This window comes from Endocarpon pusillum (genome assembly GCF_000464535.1).
Source record: "Endocarpon pusillum Z07020 unplaced genomic scaffold C692915, whole genome shotgun sequence".
Lineage (NCBI taxonomy): Eukaryota > Fungi > Ascomycota > Eurotiomycetes > Verrucariales > Verrucariaceae > Endocarpon > Endocarpon pusillum.
Window position 1 is genome coordinate 1 of NW_006913491.1, and position 23,704 is coordinate 23,704.

The 23,704-nt window shown below is 49.0% G+C and overlaps 9 protein-coding genes across 9 annotated transcripts; 3 read left to right on the top strand and 6 right to left on the bottom strand.

The window, feature by feature from the left end:
* Positions 1 to 2,058: 2,058 nt before the first annotated feature.
* On the bottom strand, positions 2,059 to 4,653 carry EPUS_08975 (uncharacterized protein; the record flags this gene model as incomplete). The annotated part of the gene is made up of 5 exons (XM_007787676.1): positions 2,059 to 2,726; positions 2,889 to 3,380; positions 3,452 to 4,004; positions 4,062 to 4,271; positions 4,462 to 4,653. The coding sequence occupies 5 exons, from the start codon at positions 4,651 to 4,653 to the stop codon at positions 2,059 to 2,061; spliced, it is 2,115 nt and encodes a 704-aa protein (XP_007785866.1).
* A 994-nt stretch (positions 4,654 to 5,647) lies between these two features.
* On the top strand, positions 5,648 to 5,969 carry EPUS_08976 (uncharacterized protein; the record flags this gene model as incomplete). Its single annotated transcript, XM_007787677.1, has 2 exons — positions 5,648 to 5,811; positions 5,882 to 5,969. The coding sequence occupies 2 exons, from the start codon at positions 5,648 to 5,650 to the stop codon at positions 5,967 to 5,969; spliced, it is 252 nt and encodes an 83-aa protein (XP_007785867.1).
* A 588-nt stretch (positions 5,970 to 6,557) lies between these two features.
* On the bottom strand, positions 6,558 to 8,822 carry EPUS_08977 (uncharacterized protein; the record flags this gene model as incomplete). Its single annotated transcript, XM_007787678.1, has 1 exon — positions 6,558 to 8,822. One exon carries the CDS (start codon positions 8,820 to 8,822, stop codon positions 6,558 to 6,560), a length of 2,265 nt encoding a protein of 754 aa, XP_007785868.1.
* A 360-nt stretch (positions 8,823 to 9,182) lies between these two features.
* Positions 9,183 to 9,686, bottom strand: EPUS_08978 (uncharacterized protein; the record flags this gene model as incomplete). The annotated part of the gene is made up of 1 exon (XM_007787679.1): positions 9,183 to 9,686. One exon carries the CDS (start codon positions 9,684 to 9,686, stop codon positions 9,183 to 9,185), a length of 504 nt encoding a protein of 167 aa, XP_007785869.1.
* A 529-nt stretch (positions 9,687 to 10,215) lies between these two features.
* On the bottom strand, positions 10,216 to 13,072 carry EPUS_08979 (uncharacterized protein; the record flags this gene model as incomplete). Its single annotated transcript, XM_007787680.1, has 2 exons — positions 10,216 to 10,329; positions 10,385 to 13,072. The coding sequence occupies 2 exons, from the start codon at positions 13,070 to 13,072 to the stop codon at positions 10,216 to 10,218; spliced, it is 2,802 nt and encodes a 933-aa protein (XP_007785870.1).
* Positions 13,073 to 18,122: 5,050 nt separating this feature from the next.
* EPUS_08980 (uncharacterized protein) lies at positions 18,123 to 18,500 on the top strand (the record flags this gene model as incomplete). Its single annotated transcript, XM_007787681.1, has 1 exon — positions 18,123 to 18,500. One exon carries the CDS (start codon positions 18,123 to 18,125, stop codon positions 18,498 to 18,500), a length of 378 nt encoding a protein of 125 aa, XP_007785871.1.
* A 1,306-nt stretch (positions 18,501 to 19,806) lies between these two features.
* EPUS_08981 (uncharacterized protein) lies at positions 19,807 to 21,396 on the top strand (the record flags this gene model as incomplete). The annotated part of the gene is made up of 2 exons (XM_007787682.1): positions 19,807 to 20,505; positions 20,569 to 21,396. The coding sequence occupies 2 exons, from the start codon at positions 19,807 to 19,809 to the stop codon at positions 21,394 to 21,396; spliced, it is 1,527 nt and encodes a 508-aa protein (XP_007785872.1).
* Positions 21,397 to 21,760: 364 nt separating this feature from the next.
* Positions 21,761 to 22,410, bottom strand: EPUS_08982 (uncharacterized protein; the record flags this gene model as incomplete). The annotated part of the gene is made up of 3 exons (XM_007787683.1): positions 21,761 to 21,825; positions 21,889 to 22,011; positions 22,128 to 22,410. 3 exons carry the CDS (start codon positions 22,408 to 22,410, stop codon positions 21,761 to 21,763), a joined length of 471 nt encoding a protein of 156 aa, XP_007785873.1.
* A 326-nt stretch (positions 22,411 to 22,736) lies between these two features.
* On the bottom strand, positions 22,737 to 23,240 carry EPUS_08983 (uncharacterized protein; the record flags this gene model as incomplete). The annotated part of the gene is made up of 1 exon (XM_007787684.1): positions 22,737 to 23,240. One exon carries the CDS (start codon positions 23,238 to 23,240, stop codon positions 22,737 to 22,739), a length of 504 nt encoding a protein of 167 aa, XP_007785874.1.
* Positions 23,241 to 23,704: the final 464 nt, after the last annotated feature.

The following is a 23,704-nucleotide window of genomic DNA, read 5'->3' on the forward strand; positions in this document are numbered from 1 at the left end:
AGAGTTATAATCTAATATTATTAGAGTTAATGTCTTTAATAAGCAGGAGTTGGCTACTCTAATGTCTTTTTCGCCTGATCTAGGTTTTAGTAATAATAATTTGCAAGTATCTTAAGGCTAAGGTTTGTTTCTAGTTCCTATATATTGAATAGGATAAGATTTTAATAATTAGTCTTAGTATTAGGGGTAAGGTTATTAATCCTAATCGGACTAGATAAGTTAAAGATAGCTATATTAAATTAGGCAGCTGCCTCTGCATTCTTGTATATTAGTAACTAGTCACTAATAAGTATTACTATTATTAATGTATAGCTTAGCTCTAATAGAGTATTACGTAAGTCAGAGGAGAAATACGACAGGACCTAAGAGGGTATCGCGATTATTAAGATAGGGAAAAAGTTAGTAGCCCCTTTAAACAGGGCAGCTGTCCGACAGCTCTAGAGTATGTCGACCCTATGTTTATACTCCGCCTTGACCACAGAGTCCTTATATATATGTGTACAGGGCACCCTGTTCTTTTACTCACTAGGTACGAGGATCCCGCTTATTTGAATTCAGAGGTCTGAATCTCTTTATCTTTTTTAACCTCATCAGGGGCGCAGAGGGTGTCAGAGAGGCTTGCTTTAAACTCGAGTCTAACCTCAAATGTCAACACCGACCCAGAATGAGCTGGCAACGGGTCCAGAGATACAGATCTCTTGCAGTCGATAGTTTAACGACCGTTTCCAGTCAAAGAGCAGTCTTAGGATAATGTCACGTGTTACGTTAGAAGCAGGCGACAAGTGCGTGAGATCTTCAGCCTATGTTGAGTGCTATTCTAAGACTGCAGAGCTGACGAGGATGGCACTGGGGTCGCTCCTATATAGCGAGCATGCCCCTTACTAACGCGTAGTGCTAATCAATACCCGGCGGCCCTAGCGCTAGCGGCTAACAAGCATGACAGCCGTGACAGGTGCTGTGAGCATTATTATTATCCTTTATAAGTATCTAATCCTCTTCCTAATTAGGAGTAATAAAATCGTTTAAAAACATTAAATAATCTGCTTAAATTAGACGTCCTCTAACTCCTAAGCCTTAATAAAAGTAGAGCTGACTCTTGAAATTCCATTTAATATATATAAACACATGCTAAATTTGATTTCTTTGTTTAAATCAAAATTAGATCTTTTCTAACGTATTTCAAGCATTTTTATTACAATAATAATGGATTCGAGTTTGTTATTAAAAGACACAAGTAAAGTAACATTTATTATTATAGTAATAACGTTTAAAGTTATCTAAATACTAATATTAATATTTAAATCCTTATAATTTGTGCTTCTTAATTAATTCTTAATATATAAATTTTTTTTATTACGTTATAAATATACTTATTCTATATTCAGCTATATTTCTTTATATAGCACGTTCAGATCTATTAGCTAGGCCAAGTAAGCTTGCCACAGCTAAATAAGTAGAAGTTCCAAAGCGAAATGAAGCATTTTTGACTGTTTCGATAGCATCACGTTCGTGAGGAGCTAAAACAGCTTTTCGCCCTCGATTATGGATCTGTTCGCTTCGGCGCGCTATTTTTGATTTGAGGATTCGATAGCCTGTTGCTTCTGCTATATTATGCTTCTTAAATAACTCCTTCCGAGTTAATTTGCCTGCTGTAGAACGCGCGTCGCAAAGGAGGCGCATGCGCCGTGGAGTATCAACAATAGTATTTGCTTGTCGCTCAGCTATAGGACTCAACGAAATCGAGGGATGAGCCTGTCGGCAGGTTCTGCGGTCGGTTTTGTTTGATCTGGCCATTTTTGAGATAATTTGAAGCAGAATTGGTAGAGCTATAGAGGTTAGAAAAGAGTGGGTGGTTAATAGGGGATGCGAGAACTATCATTATTTTTGGCACGTGCCATCGGCCCTTTGCCTTCGATGGCGCGAGAGCGAGAGAGACGGGAAAAGAAGGCAAGGCATTGGCGAAGATTCAGGGAGAAGTGGGAGCCATCGGCTGCCCCTGATGTGCATCCTCACGTAGTGCTTACATCAGATCCACTAGGTACTTTGGCTCGCTGACCTCTACTTCATAGCATCCTTCATGCCGTGTCTTGCTCCTCTCTGTATCAGAAGTTTTTTCGAAGACTTCTTGTCAGATTTGCATGCGAAGTCAAGCGCTGTATGTCCATCATTGGTTTCCGCGTTGATATTAGCGCCGTAATCCAGCAACAGCGATATAAACGTTAAGCGAGCCTGTGTATCATACATCCGATTTTGGATGAGTCTGTGGAGAGGTGTATAACCATGGGATCCCCGAGCATCGACGAAGGCTCCACTGGTGAGCAAGGTTTGTGCAACCTCTATATGGTCACCGTGAGTGGCTAAGTGAAGCGCCGTGAACTCTGATTCAGCGGCTAAGCGAAGCGCAGTGCACTTTGAAGTTTCGGTCCTTGCATCTATATCCACCCTTGGGCTTGAGATCATAGCTCGAACAACTCCAGCATGGCCCTGTTCAGCTGCCCAATGAATGGGTGCTCTTCCCATATCATCTCGCGGAGCGGGGTTCGCCATTCGCCCCAGTAACAGCGTAAATATGGATGCGTGACCGTTCTTTGTAGCCATGTGCATCACTGTACGGTTGTAAACGCTCGTTCCATCCACATCCGCCCCGCTTCGTAGAAGCTTATAAACCGAAGCTTCAATACCAGCAGCCGCTGCCCATACCAGAGCAGGAGCGCCGAAGGCGGAATCTTTGGCGCGCCAATCAGCACCTTGATCCAGTAGAAGAGAAACTGCGTCCACTTGTTTGTATATGATAGCACGATGTAAAGCTGTTTCCCGAAACATGACAGCCGATGCAGCGTTCCCCCACCTAACTTAGTTCAACACTTTACTAGCCCAAAAAAACATACTTTCGTGGCCCCAAACGTTGAGCCACTGTTCTGCCTCCATCTTCATAGGATTCTTAGTGTTGACATCGATTCCGATGTGGATCAAATGTTCCAATGTCTCTAAATCGCCCTGAGAAGCAGCTTCAAAGAATTTATAGATATCTTCCGTAGAGATTTTTCCTGTCCTGGATTGTACAAGGTCATGGTGTCTTGCTCCTTCCGCACCCCATGTCTGCTCTAAAATCAGAGTTTTCTGCGTCTCGTCATATGGGTGCTGAATGTTATAAACTGGCAAAAGAGCCGGACCGGTCTTGTTTGAAGTGGATTTGGGAGCTGTGTTCGAATCACCTAGTCCGCCGCTGCTGGAATCTGGCATAATGGAAACATCTACTGCTTCCTTACGGGCCTGCCAATTGGGAGGTATCTTTGGAATGTGATATTCTCGTGTTACAATGTTATTGTAGGATAATTGTTGTCGAGATTGTATGCCATCAGGCGTACTATAGTTTGCGGCTGCGGTCAGGTCAGTGGGAGATCCTTCAACCAGCGGATGAGCGACTCGGGGTTTGAACGTTCAAGGTTACTCACCGGTCTTTGTCTTACTCGTTTCCCATATTCCTGAAGAATCTTACTGCTCGAGGTTGCGAATGTTGGCTGATCTTCTGCCTTTGACCAACGCACGTCCAACGACTTTTCGCCGGATTCCCTCGTCGACCCACCGGTAAGCCAGGGCGAAGTAAGGGCTTCTTGTGCACTTTTCCTCTGAGAGGGTTCGGCCATGAGCAACTGCTTCAGAAACGAAAGCGCATTCATTGTGACCTTGTTGTCTTGCAAGTTTTGGACTGGAAAGTCAAGTTTGCCACGACAAAATTTGCGAAGCTCGAGGTTGTTGGAAAATGGAACGCTCAATGTTAAAAGAACATAAGCGACGCATCCGAGGGACCAGATATCGACCGCACTGGTGTATTCGGATGTAAATTCGCTCCCTTCGCAGATTCCAAAAATTTCTGGTGCGATAAAATTCATGGTACCTGCGATGGTACGAAGAGCGGTGTCGCTCGATTCAACACGTTTCGAGATGCCGAAATCTCCTATTTTGACCCACCAATTCGGGCCTGGGCTGACAACGAAGATGTTCTACGCAGTCAAGACAGTCAGTATATTCAGCAAAAGAAATGAAACAATGACTCGTACCTGAGGCTTAAGGTCACGGTGAGTTATAGAACGCTCATGCATGACACAAAGACCTTCCAATATTTGCGTTGTGATGGCTTTCGCCTCGTCTTCAGGAAGCCTGGATCGGACACATTGCTGCAGGTCTCCGTGTGGGATGTACTCCATTGCAAGATAAATGCTATTCTTGGACTCATACCATCCATGGAAAAGAACAAATACCTCCTCGTGCTAAGGTAGTTATTAGCAAAGGGGTAATTGCGGGTCTTGGTTTTGACCATTAAAGCCATTGCCTTTGCAAAGGCTTGTAGCACTTTTGCAAAATCGTTGGAACAAATACAGCCTGAGGGCAACATGGACCCGCTAACAACAACACACGAGGGGAAACTATCGCAATGAAATTCCTGTCCGAGAGACATACCTTGGTTAGGAGAGCCATAGCCAACAGTTCCCTACTATAATCCACTGGTGCGCCTGAAGCCAACAACTTTGGTACTCGCTTTACAGCACGCTGACTCTCGACACCGTCCGTCTCCTCTCGTTCCAGGTACACGGTTCCATATGCGCCCTTCCCTATTCGCTTGACCGTGTACCATCTTTTCTTGATGGTCATCTTTCGCCTGCCACTAGCAGGGTCCGACTTGTGGACCACTTGCAGGGTATAGTCGTGGTGGAACTCTGCCACGAGCTTGTAATGGTCTATGAGGTTGTTAGAGGATGTAGCAAATAGCGTACGGAGATACCAATTGAATTGATTTAGTTACTCCTATCAAGAGGAGCATTTGCTCACACTAATAGCTATAGAAGCGCATTACTGCAACAGCTCAGAAACAGCATTTGGCGTTCAATTCGTATAACAATGCTCACTGCCATAAATAACAGGGCGTAAAAGTTACAAGAGCGTTTCGTGCGTTTCGCATGCGGGGACCCCTGTATCAACCTGCTAATACGTAACAGATACGTATCGTATGCGCAGGGATTCTGACAGAGGTCTGAGGAAGTCATCTGCGTGAGGGCGAAGGTTTAGGCTGCCACTGGATGAGCAGTCGAAAGTGGAGGGCGTGTCGAGTTGTTGCTGGTTTCATAGCAATACCGAGTACGTCGCGCTCTTCAAGTCAGTGGTTCTGGAATTGCCTGCAAGGCTACGTGCGGAGCTGAATTGATGGCCTATCCCAACCCTTGATATATCAACCAATCAACTGACAGCCAGAATCCTGAGAGTAGAGACACATCCACTACTGGTAACATTGCTTTACTTAATCTACCACGATGATATATCCTGTTCCCCAACATCCCAACATCCCAACATCCCAACATCCCAACATCCCAACATCCCAACATCCCAACATCCCAAAACGTCAACATTAACGTCGAACAGCTTCCACGCTCGTAGACGCTGAAATCCCAGCTTCGAACAGGGTCTACTACATAATCACTCATCCCGCTTCTTAACCCACCCCAGTCGCTTCTCCTATCTGTGGCTTCGATCACCCCAAGAAAGAATGAATCACAACCTTGCTTCCTTTTCTCTTCCCCTACTGCTCTAATTTTGGCTTGATCCATGTCTTCCGACCCTTTTCTGTTTGTCTCTCTTTCTACAAGAATATATGAGGAGGAAGAGGAGAAAGGCCACCCAGACAGAGTTCGGAGATGGCGGTGACGACGATGACGGTGACGACGATGACAGTGACGACGATGACGATGACGATGACGATGACGACGATGATCAAATCGGAAAAAGCTCTCTCCCCTTCCCCGAAAAGCCGAACACGTAACCAACCAACCCACTCGACGACGATGACACAGCACCATGACGACGATGACGGTGACGACGATGACAGTGACGACGATGACGATGACGATGACGATGACGACGATGATCAAATCGGAAAAAGCTCTCTCCCCTTCCCCGAAAAGCCGAACACGTAACCAACCAACCCACTCGCTCCGAAATGCACAGCACCAAAATTCATGACACAGATAGAGCATGACCAGCCCCCCTTCAAAGGACAGAAAGGTCATCCAACAGGTTGAAGGAGGCGCTATCAAAGGACTGCCGCAGCTGGAGCTGGAGCTGGATCAATCCATCCTCTCCTCCCCTTGAACGCCGCGACTCAGATCTCATCTGTAGCTCGTGCTCGTTCAGAATTCTGGATATCTGAGAATACCCGTCTTCCCGGCCCAAAAGAGCATTCCCTTCATTATCCGCGTTACCTTTTTTTTCTCTTTCTTTTCTGAGGCCTAGGGGGTACGGCAAAAGCCGAATGGGAAGGTGAAATAGGATAGAGCGCGTGACTCGGGTAGACTGTAGAGGTGAAATGTTGTATTGTGGTCGGATGGACGGATGGACGATCGGTTGACTAGTTGAGTAGGGCTGATCATAAAGAGCGACAAGATCCAAAAAGGGCCTATCTGTCTATCTATCTATGCACGGGATATGCCAGGTCTGAAGCATCGCCACCACCATCCACGAATGTATCCACTCTCCCATCAACCTCCAATGATCATTTCTCTTCTTTACCCTCTACTCCCACCAGGTCGATATCTCATCCCTAGCACACCCTGGCCCTCCTGTCCCTGCGTAGTCCACACTTGTCCATCCGCAGGCCCGCTCCCGCCCCCGCCTCCGCTCCCGCTCCCGCTACCAACCACATTCCCCTCCCCACCACCACCACTTCCACACCACCCCAAACTCTCATTAGTTCTCCTCCTCTCCCTCCGGCTACTCTCCTCCCTCCGAGCCTGCATCTCCCTCTCGACCCTCCACCTCTCAATATCCCTTTCATCTCTCCTCTCCCTGCTCTCCTCCCTCCTTCCTCTTTCCCTCTCCTCCTCCCTCCTCTTCCGTCGGGCAGCGCTCCTCAACCAGGGCCGATCAGCACCATACCAGCCACCACCATCCCACTCTTTGTCCGTCATCTCACAGCAACAGATGCAGAACCAGTGGATGCAGTGCCAGAGCCCTGACTCCGACTCCTTCTCCTTTTGGGGCGCAGGAGTAGATGTGGACGGAGAAGGAGTGGTGTGGGCGGTAGCGTTCTCGTTGTCCGCGTTCTCGTTGGCTGAGGGGGGTCTAGTTGCTGCATGATTGCCATTCTCATTGTTCTCAAGGGAGTTCTGGGGGGCCGGTCGGATGGTGGAATTCGTGGTAGTTCGATATAGGAATTCACTGGTGCCAGCTGCGAGGTCGTCGTCGTTGTTTTCGAGCGGTGTTTGTCGGGTCAGGGATATGGCGCGGTTGTCGGAATCTGGATGCAGCAACTCGTTTAGACCAACTGCGAGGTCGTCGCCGATGACGACGATAGACGCTTGTGCTTCGTGCGGTGTTGTTGGTTGATGTTGTAGCATTGCTGCTGGTTGGGCTTGTGCCACGGCTTCTTGCGGCACTGCTGTCTGAGGTCGCCCAACCTCCTCTCTTGAGGCAGCTACTTCTTCCCTCCACCGCTCTGTAGCTCGACTCTCCCAACTAAACAATGTAGTTAACCGTGAAGAGATGCTAGCAGGGCGATGTACAGCACCACTCATCACTGTGTCTTGATGACCTTGTGATTGTGCAATACTCTCCGGTTGCCCTACAGACCTAATACAGCCACCGCCTTCAGCAGGAGCATCTTTCCGTTCTCCTCCTGCTGCACTAACCGCTCTCTGTATGGGATGGCTATCAAGCCCTCGACTGCTGATGCCATGTCCACTGACTCTGCCACCAAATCTACCGCGAACGAACGTTCCATCGTCGGCTCGTAGGACGCCTGCAGGCAGAGATGCTCTCCGTGGCTGTGTCGTCCAAGGCGACGAAGAGAAGTCAATGTTGAACAGGATGAAACGATGGAGCAAGCCGCTTGGTCTAGCGGCTTGAGAAGACGGCGAACTTAGATTGCCTGCAAGTGCCGCTGCGGCAACCGAGGTATCTGGGAACGATGGCACAGGCTGCGTGGGCCTACCAATGCGCCACCAAGACGAGAAACGCGCTGGCGGCTGGTTGAAAAAGTTGACAGCATCGGGGCTGCCGAACGATGGCACACCTGGTGGAGTGGGTGTACGCTCCGGACCGGGATAAGAAGGCTGTTGAGGCTCGGCTAGCTGAGAGTATCTCTCGCCAAATGAAGCAAGCAGCTCAGGATCTGAAGACGACGATATAGATGACCTTGTGCTTCTTACAAAACAATCAAGAGAGGGAAATTTGAGGCAATCGAGATCATCCAGTGAGAAGGCTCGACGGCGATAGGGCCGCGTAGGCAGCGACGTGTTCGGTAGCAAGGGAGGAATTTGTCGCTGCGAGACATGAATGGACTGAAGGGACTGTTGCGGATGGACGATGTTGACCCTCCGTGCCGGGCTCTGGCTCAGTCGAGTTCGGGCGAAAGATGGACCCGATGAGGTGAGGGTTCGCTGCTCAGCGATCGGTTCTAGCTGCGTAGGTTGGAAATCAGTGTTCGAAGGAGTCTGGAAGGGCAAGTTCGCTGGAAGAGAAGATGTCTGGACGACAGAGAAGGACGGAAATGGATCAGCTTGTGGATGTCTGGATGTCGTTGGCGATATATCGGGTGAGCTTGGGCTGTTTTCTGTAGCACGATCTCCTGAACAAGCAATGTCTGCATCCCATATCGAACTGTTGAAGTCCGGAACTGATTCGGAAGAGTCCAGACAATGGAAGAGAGCCCGAGAAGATCGAGTCCGCCGTAGGGATTTCGATGGTGCGCTTCGCGCTCGATGGGCCTCGTTCGTGAGATTCTCAAGGGGAGGGGAGTAGTCGCCCGGGTTGACAGTGCTTGTTACTGCCATCGATGTAGTAATGCGTCGAACAATGTTGTTTTGAGATGGTCTTCGGAGCTCACAAATATCTGCAATGCTAAAAAATGCTCCCGAAGAACTATATCATCCAAAGGGAAACACGCTGATAAACAGGAGAACGAATGATATGATAGAGCAAAGATGAGGACAACGGGACGCGAGCAAGACAATGAGAGCGTCTGTGTTGATCCAGCAGGCGCAATGAAAATACCAGGGCCACACCAAAAAGCATGGAAAGAGCTCTCAAGAGCCGCCACAGTCGTCCAAATCACACCAGTGAGCGGATCAAACATTTACACATATGGCGCATTGGACTCATCATGGACTCATCATGGACTCATCATGGACACATTAATCGATAACAAATCGAGATATGTAAGCCTCCATCTTCTCCTGAAACAGCTGTGGTCGATTGACCATGAACAGCATCACTTGAAGTGCTTCAACCCTTTCTCGAAGTGCAGGCGCCACTACCTTTGTCGCTTGCTCTATCCAGTACTGCCTCCTGTTCATGAAGGCTCGTGTTGCTGGTTCATAGCGGTCTTGATGACATGGAAGATCACAGACGAAAGCCGCGGCTGTGAGCATCTTCATGTCTGCATGAGCAGATTTCATTTCTATCATTTCAATGTCAAACCGATACATGTCCAGCAGTCGTCGGATTCTAACCACGTTTTCAGGATGAGGATAAATGGTAAGTGACCTTGCTATTTTCTTTCCCAGGCTAATACTGGGGTCTTCCGGGTCTGGATGTATCGAGTGCACACGTGTAGTATGTTGCCCAGCAGGCATTACCCTTGTGGTTGATGAATTGGGACTGGATGCCGCAGAATGCTTTTCCTTTAAGCTTGGCATTGTGTAGCGGGTTTGAAAAAACTGAACAGTGGACGGAAATAACGAGGTGTGTGTGTGTGTGCAAGTATTCATCATTATATATGCTGATATCGTATTGTTGTTGCCCGCGTCTCAAGCATTAGTTTGTTATGCCAAGCTCATGCATACACAACAGTATGACAAGAGAAACTCTTGATGAAACCGCGCCTGTAACACCTCATACATCAACCAATCTACCTGAGACGGATTTTATCAACATGCACCTCTCATGGTGGGTTTTGGTACAAAGTAAAATTGTCGACTCTTGGTCCCCAAAACGTCCATGGGGTGCAGACTTCATCTTCGTCTCGCATCAGCTTCATCAAAGATCTGTCCAAGGCAATATAATTTGCAGTGATAATGTCCAGTGCACAATGACATAATAACAGGCGATGGACTCGTTGTAGTCCTCCCACCATATATACGCCATATTGATGCCTGCTGGTCATAGAAAGGCGATGTATAGTGTAGTGGATGGAAATTTCGAAGGTGCCCCTGGGCGCAGTGTGGATTATTTTGAGTCGTTTGCAGTTGGCGCTCCTGCTGCTCGTCGAGAAGATTGTTGCTGCTCAGCCTTCAGACTTCGTACGAGCGCTTCAAGTCTTCTTCGTTCGTCTTGCTCCGCCTGGATCGACATCAGCAAAATGTCACAATAGTGTGGAAACAAAAAAGAGTCTTACCCGGAGAGCTTTCAGATTTTCGGCCCGGGTGTCTCGCATCATCTTTTTGAACTCGTTCTTCAAGACCATGGTCGAAGTGGAAGGGCTGCCGGGGCCCTGAACACCTGGACTTTTCATACCAAGCCACTTGACTTTCTCATCACTCAACTGTGCTTCAAGAGCTTCGCACTTTTCTCGCAAGGTATCCACCGCGGCTTCAAGTTGCTCGCGGTCCTTCTCAAACTCAATGCTGGCCTTGGTCATAAGCTCGTAGTCCTCGATGGTCTCCTTCAGCTCTTTCTGAAGTACGTCAACCTTGTTCTTGAGCTCAGAACTGCCCGACTCTTGGCCCTTGAGATAGTTGATTTCATTCTGCAGCGAAGTGTTCTTGTCGTTGAGGTCATCAATCTCTTTCTGCACAGCCGGGTTCATTGTAACATCGGCTGCTCTCTGCGCTCGGGTTCCATATGCGCCGTCTAACTCGGCGCGGACCACGGTAAGGTCAGTCTGTGCTCGAACCACAGCACTTTCCAGGTCCTTGATTTCATTGCGACATCTCTCAACCTCGGCTTCAGCCTGTGCTTTGTCAATTCTGGCTTCATCCAGATCTCCTTGGACCTCCGTTAATTGTCCTTCGAGATTCCTCGCGGCATCTTTCTCGGCTTCAAGTGTTTCCTGCAATTGTGTAAGCGTGTCATCCGCGTGCCGTCGAGCATCTCTCTCTTGTCGCAGTGACCCTTCTTGTTGAGCTAGGCTGTCCTCAGCACGGCTTCTGGCGTCCTTTTCTGCTTGCACTGCAGCTTGTAGCTGAGCAATGTTCTCATTAACTTGCCGTTGAGCATCATTGCCAGCCTGCAATGTGCTCTGTAATTTGGTTAAGCTCTCTTCCGCTCGTGACTTGGAGTCCTTCTCTTCCTGTAATGTTGTTTGAAGCTTGGAGAGACTCTGTTCTGCCCGCCCTTTGGCAGCCTTTTCTGCTTGCAGTACTCCTTTCAACTTGGCGAGATGGTCCTCAGCTTTCTTTTTGGAATCTCTTTCTGCCTGCAAGATTCCTTTCAGCTTGGTGAGATTGTCCTCGGCTTTCTTTCTGCCATCCTTCTCCGCCTGTAAAACTTTTCTGTCATCTGATTGCCGTTTTTGGTCAAGCAGGACGGACTCCTGACGCGCCGAGTCCAATTGTTCCATAAGGAGATGAATCTGGTTTGCTGATCTCTCGGCCTCTTCTTCAAGGACAGCCTGTTGGCGCCTTGCATTCGACAATTCATTGGTCAAGTCCATGATTTGAGCATCTCTTTGGGCATCAGACTTCGAATTGAGCTCCCTTTGCTGTTGGATCTGCCTCGATAGGATTTCCTTCTGCTCGACTAGATGCTCCACACGCTGATCTAGACGTTCTAAAACCATGTTAGAGAAGGAGAGTTGTGATTGGAGGCTTTTGCCTCTCGAGTCAGGTGCAATCCCTGATGGAGATTGAACAACGTTGTTCGTCTTCTGAAGCATGTCGTGCAGACGGAGGTTGATATCTTCCATTTGGTCTTCTGAATCATAGACTTCCCGTTGTGCATCTTGGACAGTCCGTGATTGAGCTGCTTCCATGGATTCCAGTGCTCGACCCAGGTAGTCCAGATGCGCCTGTATCTGAGCGCCACTCTGTTGTGCTGCCGGGCTAGTAAGCTTTTGCGGCGGCATATTGATCTGTTGATTCGGGTCCGCTTGAAGCACCATATCGCGTAACCGATTGTTCATGTCATCTAGCTGTTTCTCGGTATGCTCCAGCATTTGCAAATCTGCCTTTCGATCTCCTCCACTATGTTCGTCGAAGTACTCGAGACTCTTATACAGACTTCGATCGTCGAACTCGTCAAGGCCGTCAAAATGAGTCATGCTCTTATGATTAATGCTTGCCATGCTCTCAGGACTCCTCGGTAGGGTAGAGTTGCGAACATTCTTCTTGAGTCCTCTATGGGTTAACTGTAGTATCCCGGCGGTGTGCTCCAGAATACGCTTTTCCACTTCTTCAGAGCGCTTCTCCATATTGGACAGATCGTGCGTCAAACCATCACATTTTCGATTACTCACTACAAACTCGTCATCAGCCCGATTCAACATATCGTCTGAACTTGAGCGGTTTCCGAGGCTTTCCCTTGCCTTTTCGGGCGATCTCCGCGAACCATCGACCATTAGCCCCTCATTGTCCTTAGGCCCCTTCGTCGAGTATAATCTATTCAAAGACTGCGCAGCATCTCTCAGCTTTCTTTCCAGGGCGAGCTTTCGTCTTGTCGCCTCTATGCGATTTTGAAGTGATGCTTTTTCTCTTTTCAACTCCTCCACCTCTTCGAAAGAGAGTATTTCGAATGCCTTGCTATCGACCATCGCTGTCTCCATAAGTAGATGCATTGCGACTGGATCGCTGGTGTTGCGATGAGCTTGCTGAGGATGTACTCGACTGACCTGGAGAACGTCAGTAATGTCGCTTAGGAGATCAAGGGCTGCTGAGCCTACCGGGGTCGAGCCATGACTCCTGCTATCGATCGATGACTCTGGGAATGGGCTTCTCATAAGCGCAGGTGACGAGGACTGACCTCTAAATGCAGGTGGCGCACCGGTGATAGCCTCAGGAGGAGAGGGAGCTTTGCTATATTCATTTAAAGTATTCGAGTGGCTATCATTGACCGCAGGCCGCTTCTTGCCAAAGCCGAACACTTGCATAGCTGCAATCCTATGTCAAGGAAAGGAGTGTAATTGGGAACTAGCCCAGATATATGAGGCTACAAGATTGGTCACCAATGCGAAGACCGCATTGTCCTTGAAGTTATGGCATTGACTGTCGAAGACGGAAGAGACGTCTCTTCACCAAACTGTAGCTTTAGAGGCGTAGAATGTAATCAATTCCGGCTCAAAATCATGACGGTGCCAAAGGTTCAGGGGTAAAGGGCGTACAGAGACTCACTCGAGCGCTGAAGATGGAAGCGAAGTGCAAAGGAGCGATGTTGTAATGGAAAATACTATGTTTGCATGCCCGTAGAAGCTTCAATGCCGCCGATTCTCCTCTTAGAGGCAGATTTCAATTGATCCTGAACGATGTTCACGTTGGAGGCTGATGGAGATTGCCAAGGTCCGCATGTCTGCCTAGTAGGGCCAAGGTCTTCTGACAATAATGATGGGATTCTCCGACCAGACTGCCTTTGCTGAAAGCAACTCATTATTTTCGATAAGATGAACCGTTCCACCCTTTTTGGTAACTCGTTGGATCATTTTGGCCCCAAAGATTGAGATTGGCCAGAATTATGTATCTAAGCTTTAGAATTACAAACACAACAGCACCACTGGAAACACCTAGCAATACTTGTCAATCATACGAATCAATGATATCTCCACCCAGACTCCCAGACTCCCCTTGACCACTCTAGATTGGACGGCCAGCGATGTGCTCATCTGCACAGAGCCAACACGTTCACTCCGCATCATTCTTCAGATCAGCCGTCACAAACTGACTTCTCGGCGCCACCATGTGTCCTATTAGTAAAGAGGTGATACTTCATTACCAAGATTTCAAAGACTGTGACCTCAGCACCAATGACCCTCCGAAACCATGTCCGAACCTCCACCACCGCAAAGGGAATCCACGCCGTATATGTGCATTAGCCGGCTGGTCGAGATATTCTCCTTTTCCATAGCCAAGGTCTATCCGATTTCGTCCGTAAGCCATCCACGATAAGCGCGCCCACTTCTGCTAGAGACTCTGCATTTCGGAAAAGGACCTCGTAGTTGACCGCTCTTTCAGTGTCCTGTGCCGAAGAGACTCTGTAACTATCAATCTGGTGCGGCTGCTTGAAAATTGGTGGCTGCTGCAGTGCGCAGTTATTCGCCGGCCAAGACCAAGCTGTGGCTTAAATTTCTTTTCAAGAAGGGCGAGGGACATCGCGGCAATGCCTGTAGATTCTTTACCATTATCACCGCAACTCAGACGGCCCATATACCAGGATTGGAATCAGACATAAGGTAAGTAATCGACGCTGATACTGGTGGGAAGGTTGAGCCAGAAGGGCAAACGGCAAGAATCATGACTTACTACGTAGTAATGAAAACATTGCGACCCTTTTGGTGGTGACGTAGAACAGGTCGATTTCATACCCAAAGCTCTAGAGCCGACTGTCAGTTCGTGGTTGACAAGGATTACATTCCCACAATCTCCAGACGATATTTTCAATGGCGCCGACCAAGTTATGGGGCTTATGCTTATGCGACTTGATGCACACGATCGTGATCAGCAGAGCGGTGAAATCGTGATTGGTAGTTGATGATCGCTACAGGAGTAGCACTGAGAAGTTGGATAGCCTTTCGTGAACAGACCCCCAAGTCAGTACAGAGAGGTCCTTTCCGGCCAATGAGACCTCATGAAGGACCGTTTTTATGATCAGGGGGTAGTACAAAGGCCAGTACAGCCCAGCCTCTTTTGGACTCTCCCTCAGCCTTAAAGAGTCGATTGAAGCAAGTAGTGAATCTGTGAGCTAAACCAACATTAAAATTGCCCAGCCCCAATCTCATTTATGGAACAGTACTAACTACTAGTAGTATGGTTTCTACTTGTAGTACGTAGTAAGCAGCTTTTCTTATGTTGCTTTAAGACGGGTAAGATAGGCCGGTCGCGTAGTCGCTCCGCTAAGTTAGGTTCTGTTACAGGCATGACATGTCAGTTACGTGTGTTTCAGAACCCACAAGCGCTGTCCTTTTGGTGGTGTGTTCTTTTTCTTTGGGAAGATTAACTGCTCTTAGTCACCGTAGAACCTGGCTCTTGCCCGTTCCCCCAAATCAACCCATTGCCGATCGTTCCGTTCTCAGAATGTGCGCCTCAATAGGTAATTTGCATAATCACAGCAGGGACAAACAGCAAAGGTACGTCAGCCGGATCTGCGTATAGGTCTGGTGGTCAAGCCTCTGGTACTACTTTAGGCTTCAGGATTACTCATTTGACATATCGGCCCCAGGGATTCGAGCCCCAAAACAGGTATGTTGCCAAGGATTCAGGACCCTGGGGCCCTGGCACCCAACAAGCTTACCAATAATTGGGGTCTCTATATCAAGGCAGCGAGACCTGACCCCGAACTTCGTATCACATCCAAGACAGTAGCAGGGATGATGAATAATTTATCGACAGCTCGCAGAACTATTACATGCACCTCGATGACATTCGTCCAACTCTATGCATAACGCCTGTTACGGCGCAGCTAAACCTAACTTAGTTAGCACCCTATAAGAATCGAGTCTCTTCATCCACTAGTGAATCAATCTGATTTCTATCTCGATGAAAGTACAGAGCTTACATTCCGCACTGCAGGATCTGGATGATTGCATCGCTTCTGAGGGGCCATTTATGCTGTTATTGGCTTCTAACAGCGCGCCGCCATTGCTCCTACCTACATGGTGCGCAAGGCTCAGCAATACCTGGCTGCAATCCATCCAGTCTTGGTGGTATTCAAAGCATGCTCCGTGGGCCAACCGATTACCCTTCCCGCAGCGCATATTATTGGCTCTGAGGATCAATATTATGTTTCGCATTGAGTGAGCTTTGCGACGGTGGGTCCAGAGTGGGTTTCGATCATGGAGAGGGCCCATGATGTTCCCAGAACCACCCAGACTACCAAAGGCATTGTGCATGCTCCTAAGGAGGTGAAGACAGGGCTCATTTAACTCAGTAGGAGGATATTGAGAGATTTCAGGTCTTAATGCCATGGTGACCCGCCCTTCACACTCTAGACTTCTAGGTGTAAAATATATAGCTTTGCTAGGGCCGGGGTATAGAATTTAGGAACTCCTTGGTATGGGATACTTATCAACCGCCACGCCCAACGGGCGCCGTTACCGTTGCTCAGACTATCTCGATCTCCTGCCTGATCCTGACAAACTTCGTTATGTAATCGCGCTCAGCATTGTCGTGATCGGAAGGGTACATGCATCCACCAACCACACTTGTAAGAACGATGTTGTCGCCTCCGCCGTTGACGTTTCCATAGTGTTTATCATGAGGTCTTTCCAAAGCGTCCGAATCCAGAGACTGACCCGTTTTAAGATTTGAGCAAGATGACCTCTGCCATCGTCCAAGCAATAACTCCACAGATGAGTACCACTCTTTGAGCCGTCTAGAAAGGAAAGCTCCGTTAGGCAACAATGGCCCGTACGTTGGAAGACATGCGCAGATCACCGCAAGTGAAAGCTGAACCAGGACCCAGAGCCCAAGGCGGGTAAGGGACACTCCATGATAATCAGTGTCTGGTGAATAAATGTAGCGAGGGGACGGAACACACTTGCATCTCTTCTATAGACCAACGCTATCCGAATGAATCCAATAATACCCACGCTAGATCCGTAAGATGGATGGAACTCATGACCTGAAATGGAGGTGGTACACTCACAAGCCCCCACAGATAAATACGATACAAATCAGCATCTTGCGTTGGAGCGATAAATGAAGCGCTTTAATAACTCTCACCGGCAGCGCAACGATAACAAAATCAAGGAACGCGTTAGGGCTTTCGATGGCGACTATAAAAACCGGGAAGCTGAAACAGGTCCCGGGTAGTCGAGGGTGCCAGGCCTTTTCGACTGGGACACATTTCAGCCCCATACCCACAGTGCAAGCAACGGCCCAGAGAATGCATAAGACGCCGACGATGTTGACTGCAATCCGAAGTTTTCTATCGCGGTGAAACAAACGGTGATATAGATAGAGGACGCTCAACTTGGCTAAGGTGGCTGGTATAGCACCCAATATACCGCTAATGTATAGGCCCTGAAGCTGTGAGCAGATGCATATAATGATATTTTGTTCTGTCTAACCTTCAGATATTCTACCGAAACGGCTTGTGGTAATGTGGTAAGATCATAGCCAGAACCATGTTCAGCACCTGCGCATATCTTCAGTGCTAAAAAGTACTCCTTGCTGATTGTCAAGCATACAATATACGTATGGAATTATCCAGATCAGAAAGGTGATCGCACTGGCGAGTGCAAGCCAGTCATCGGCTGTAAACTGTGCTTTGTTTCTTGATCTCGCGACAAATCGTAGAACCACAGCCAGTACAGAAGCAGTGCCAAAAATAACGGTCATCGCAATAATCCGTGGACTGTTTGTGTTGTACTTTGTCATGACGATAGTTGTGAGTATAGTAGTAAAAAGTCAGAATACGAAGCTTTCCAGATATACTGTAGAAGGGATGAACCAAAGACGATCGAGAAGAAGGCTTGATGTTTTCTGCATTCTATTATTGGCTGTGTCTGGTCTCGTAGATTATCGTATAAGGTGCAAACCATGACCACCAGCATTAATGACACTTGAGTTCACTAGGGTTGCCAAAGTACCGGCCTCCATTACAAAAGCAACAAGGTCAGGGAGGGAGATCCTTCTGAAGAACGTCGACCAAGGCGAGGTCTCTCATCCTCTTATTTGGGGGCGACGCCCTGTGGGAGAATTGCGAGAGCAGATATGGTTCTACGTTAATCCTGATACGACCACTGACAAGTGAGGATTCCACAAAGAGCAGCCGGTAGTTGGCGCTAGTGGAGAGGGGGTGGCAGAGTCCCTGCGGGAGTGTTGGAGGCGGTTGGAGCGATGATTTGCGGCGCAATGCAGTCTGATCGCTAGATCGTAGATTCATCTGAAAGAAGTCGAGTATTGATTTGATTGTTTCAATCGCAGGGGCTTCTTGGGCAAACTTGACCAATATTTGTGGGAGAGAGTTCACTTCGCAGCATCTCTAAAATGCTCGACGAGGAACGCTTGACTGAGATTCCAGCAATCTGTGGACTGGGTGTTTCACAGGTTTCCTTGGACTCGAGTATTCCTTCGGCTAAAGCAAAGGCCGTCGAGAAGGCTGTCACTCGAAACTCCATGGTTCCCAACAAGACATATGGTCTAGCAGGCGACATCGATGGAGGAGAACCATGGATCGCAAATCTCCGGATTGGAGACTTCAGGTCCTCAAAGCTGGGCCAACTGCCCCGTGTCTCACGCGACAAACAGACTCGCACTGACCTGGACTCAAGCCTGTGTTTGGCGCTCTCCTTATTGGTTCTTGAAAGCACTATCATCAGTACTCCCGTTGTTGAAATTACAGATGCCTTGGATCTATTTTTATAAGAGAGTCGGGTTGTATCAGTATCCATCATTCTGAATTCACTACTTCGCCACGCGTATTTCTCCACTCCGCTGAAAACCCCGTGCAGAATTTCCTTCATAGCAGTCCGCTTAGACAAAAGGTGTGGCCCCGAAAAGCTCTTCAGCGGGACCAGTGGCCATAAATTGACTCCTCGTTATCCCTCTTTGCAAACTTTCGTCGAGCGGGTTTCTGTTGAGTTTTCAGTCTTCCCGTCTGGCCCACCTGGAGACTGTTACCCGCACAGCCACTGCCCACCGCTCCTGTCTGTCGTTAAGGTCCGCTAAGTCCGTGTCCAGGGTAGATGGAGAAGGACCATAAGGCGTCCTCGAAGTGATGTGCACTCACCAACTCGTCAGCAGTCCATAAGTTCGGCGAATGCAATCGAACCGAGAAGTTCTCCTGAGCAGATCATTTCCGTCAGCACCTCAAGCACAGTACGCGCAATATATGCTTGAAAATACATGCATGCAGAACGAACCCGCGGAACGAGCCCGGTCAATCGACAGCTCAGATTCTCACCGCCTTGTCATTAACGCTGTCAACGACAGCGCCATGTAAATTTGCATAAACCTACGCCGTACATTGGCGTTAGTGATTTGCCCTGCCACCGAAGAAAGCTCCGTGCCGCGATGGGGTCCCAGGTCACGTGCTGCAGCGGGTATTACTAGCAGGCTGTACATTGCATGCGTCGATTAATTGTCACACACTCTTCCCAGAGTCGAGCATGGTGGTCCTGCAGAAATCAGGCTACAATGGCTACCCTTTCCGCAGCAGAGAAGACTTCGCATTTGAGATCTCAGAGGTTATTTCTGGTATTCAAAGGTTGCTCGTGCTGTTTTGGAGAGAATGGATTGATACAGCTTAAATAGTTTTTTGTATGCCAACATTGCTTAATCCGGCCATTCGACCCGTCTCTGCGTCAATTTCGATAAAATATTTGTAGAAGGGCAGCGGGCTGAAATTGGTGTCAGCCCTAAAACCGTTGCCAATGGAGGTGTGTTGCAATGGCACTGCTGTCAGTATCACTTGGCCATGTTAACCCCTTTTGGTCTTTGCGAGTTTCGGATCGGGGCTTCTCACCTCTCATCGACATGTACTATCAACTACGTCTGGGTGTAAGGAGTACATCATACACGACGACTAAAGCAACAGCATAGGATTCCGGTCCACCATCTGCGAACTCGTCTTGCCAGCGTTATGCTCCACAAGGAGCGCGAGAATACCTACCATGTCAAGACAATACACAACCAGACTCCATCCTTGACTTGACAAACGTAACGAGTAACGATGGAGAATACAAGCAGCCACAGCAAGGGCCAAGCCCATGCGTATCACAGTCACGAAGCTAGCACGTCCAACTCCAGCGATCTCGAGGTGATTGACTCCCCTCGCGAAGACGATCCTGCCCTTGGTCTCGAAAGAAATCTCTCACCGCGATCCAATGCAGCGCAGACAATCTATCGAGTGTACAAAAGACGCTTCTTCGGCTTGTCGCAACTTGTACTGCTCAACATTGTTGTGTCGTGGGACTGGCTATCGTTCTCACCAGTGTCCAAGACCTCTGCCGAATATTTCGCTACCTCCGAAACAGCCATCAACTGGCTGAGCACGTCCTTCCTCTTTTCCTTCTGCGTCGCCTCTCCCTTCACAATCTACAGTCTCAACAAGACGGGCCCCAAGGGTGCTATAATAGTGGCATCATGCCTACTACTGGTAGGAAACTGGATACGATATGGAGGTACCCGAGCAGGGAACTTTGGAGCGGTGATGTTGGGGCAGATTCTTGTCGGGCTCGCTCAACCATTCGTTCTAAGCGCTCCCACACGGTACTCCGATGTTTGGTTCAGTGCAAAGGGAAGAGTGAGCGCGACAGCTGTCGCAAGCCTTGCCAATCCCTTCGGGGGCGCCTTAGCCCAACTGATCAATCCTCTCTGGGCATCAAGACCATCGGACATCCCCAACATGATCCTCTACGTCTCGATCATTGTAAGCACGGCCTTCGCAACTTCACATGCCTTAGTACCTGACCAAGCTAATTTTCTTGCCCAGTGTACCATCGCCTGCGTCCCCTCTTTCTTTATCCCCTCCGCTCCTCCCACGCCCCCCAGCGCCTCAGCCGCTTCTCACACTCAACTCAACAACACCCACTCCTCATCCTCCGCCATCACCCGCACCCTCATTACATCGCTCCACAACCTTCTAACCTCCGTCCCCAACCTCCTAATAATCCTCCCCTTCTGGACCTACGTCGCCCTCTTCAATTCCTCCTCCTCCCTGCTAAACCAATTCCTCTACCCCTACGCCTACACCGAAACGCAAGCCGGCATCGCCGGCGCCCTCCTCATCCTCGTCGGCCTCGTCTCCGCCGCCCTCTCCTCCCCGCTGATCGACCGCTACAAATTCTATCTCCTCTACATCAAAATCACCGTCCCCCTCATCGCGCTCAGCTATCTAGTATTCATCTGGGCGCCGGAGAGTCGCACCCTTGTCTACCCCTACGTCGTCCTCAGTGTGCTTGGTGCAGCGAGTTTCGGCTTGGTTCCTGTGGCGTTGGAGTTTCTGGTTGAGATCTCGTACCCCCTTGGACCGGAGGTGGGGAGCACGGTCTGTTGGACCGGCGGCCAATTTTGGGGCGGGCTGTTTATTATCATTGAGAATGCGTTGAAAGCAGACGAAGGGGCGGGCCCGCCGTTACATATGCACAGGGCGTTGGTGTTTCAGGCAGTGGTGGCGATGCTGATTGTGCCTGCGCCGCTGTGGTTGGGGTTTAGGGGCGCGAGGGTGGTCAGGAGGAGGTTGGAGGTCGACAAAGGGGATATTGAGGGTGAAAGAGAGGGCAATTTAGTGGGGGGAAGGGAGGGAGGTACGATGATATAGAGAGCAGATGGCTGTTGAGCATCTAAGTCGACTCTGTGCTATATTTTCTTGTGTAGGTATTCGTGCTTTTTTCTTGTCTCTCAGCAGATGCCTGGTTATCCAGCACATGGCACAGCGAGTGCTATCAGCGTGGAGCGGCGTCTGGGATTCAACAAATATATAGATATATCTTGTATTCTGTATTTGTACAAACACAACAACAAGAAACATGTTTCGGAGAACGTCCGTTGGGTTTAGAGAATATAATATTGAATGCTGTACAGTCGAGTTTATATGATGACATTGTCCTTGCTCTTCCTTTGTCCCTGCTATGGAGGTATCTGTCTGGAGCATTGGGCCACCCTCAGACGTGGCGTTCATCGTTTTACTTAAGGGCCTTGAAGAGTTTGGGTGCGGCGCATTGCGTTGCGCAATGTTGGAGATGGAAGACTGAGACGATGCCAGTCAGCGGAGACCGCGAGGCCTGGGAGGAGTGAGGTTCCCAAAACTTACACTCTTCCACGCAGTCTTCCTTGGGTCCCTTGTAATTTGGATCTTCGTGCATGGCCGTCACTCGCTCGACACATTCATCGTAGTGGTGCTTGTATGGGGCGCATTGGGCAGATTTGGCGCATTCTGTGAATTATGACAGAGTGTCAGCGTTGAAAGACTCACACAGACTGGCAGTCGAGGATTTCATCTGCACAGCCCATTTCTGGGCCCCCGGTAGGATAGCAGTAGAGGGATCTGACCTGCTTCCATCTTCGGTTTCGGATCTACTGGCTCATCATCTTCTTCTTCCTCCTCCTCCTCAGCCTCTGCTTCTTCTCCTTCTTCCTCCTCCTTCTCGCCTCCTTCATCACCTCCCTCCTCTGCTTTCTCTCCTCCACCATCACCTTCTACTGACTTCTCCTCTCTGTCTTCGTCACCACCTCCGTCCTTGTTGTCTTCGTCCTCCTCGGCGGGAGCTTCGGCGTGAGCTTCATGAAAGCCTACAGTGGCCATGAGGTCGGAGAAAAAGTCGGTGATCCCCATCTTAAGCTTCAGGGAAGTGTGATGGGAAAGCAAAAAGAGTGTGGGCAGACCGTGGGAGACGATGGGGGAAGAATAATGTCTCAATTGGCGTTGGTTTCGGAGCTGGAGCTTTTGGTACTCACAGCTGAAAAGAGACTAACGTAGGATAATTTTGGGCTAGTGGATCCTACTGCAGTCCAGTTAAAGCAGAAGCTCTAAGTTACTCGACTCATAGAGTGTCTCGAAAGTGTGCTTTGCAATTAATGCACGTGCCCGGAAAGTGCATGCTCCATTTCTAAGCCTATGATTCGAAAAAACATTCCGCGCCATTGCACCACAAATCTAGATCAAGAAGCCTTTGCTAGCCTTGCCTCAAGCTCCTGCTCAATGCTCTGCTGCTGTGTCTCCTCGTATCCAGGCGGTGCATCTGTCGGAATTGTATTCTGCCTCTGCGCTGGGGCGCGTCCTTCGACAACCTCCTGAAAAGACGGCGCTGGATCCTCTCGCTGAACCGGGGCTCGCAACGGCGGTGTTGGCGGAGCAGGTTGCGGCGCCAATGCATCAAGTCCTGAATCTTGATATGTCGGAAGCTCATCCAGATGCACGGCATCCATGTTGACGCCAGCTATGGGCCCAGCACCTCTACTCGAGGTACTTCCTGTAATGCCACTCGCTCTGGCAGCTTCGACGGCTTGGTGTAATCGTTCCTTGATGCGCTCAAAATTTGTATGGAAGTCAAAGGCACCCCCCTCTTTGAAGGTCAATTTGATCTCAACATGAGAGTGGTTCGGCGATATTCCGCCCCCTACAACCGGTTGTACAACTGCTTGCCAGACATTTGGTCCGAACATCGGTGCTGAGACATGGCTATCGTGCAGATTGGTTAACGGGCAAGAAAATGACATAAATTGTGGTGTCGAGGCGGCTGGTAGGTATACTATCTATCCTGGTCAGGAAGCAATCAACGAAATGAAGCGTTTAGCTCACTCGCTGATTCGTAAGAGAGACCATGCCGGCACTGCTCTGAATTGACAGTGGATCGTTTCCCGGATATGTTCGTGGCGTAGTGAGAGCGAAACCCGTCCGAGCAGGCGAAGCATAGATCAATTTTTCACCTACGAGATGGACGAAGCCCCCCTTTTGCTCGTCCAGCATCACCCAACTGTGCAGAGTATCTTGTTAGTATCCATAACTAAGCCGGAAGCTAGGAACTTGAACGCGTAGTCCAGCATCACAAGCATAATCTCTATTTCCAAACTAGAACAAACAAGAATCCAGCAGGCGGGAGATGAAAGTTCTGACATCATGACACGCG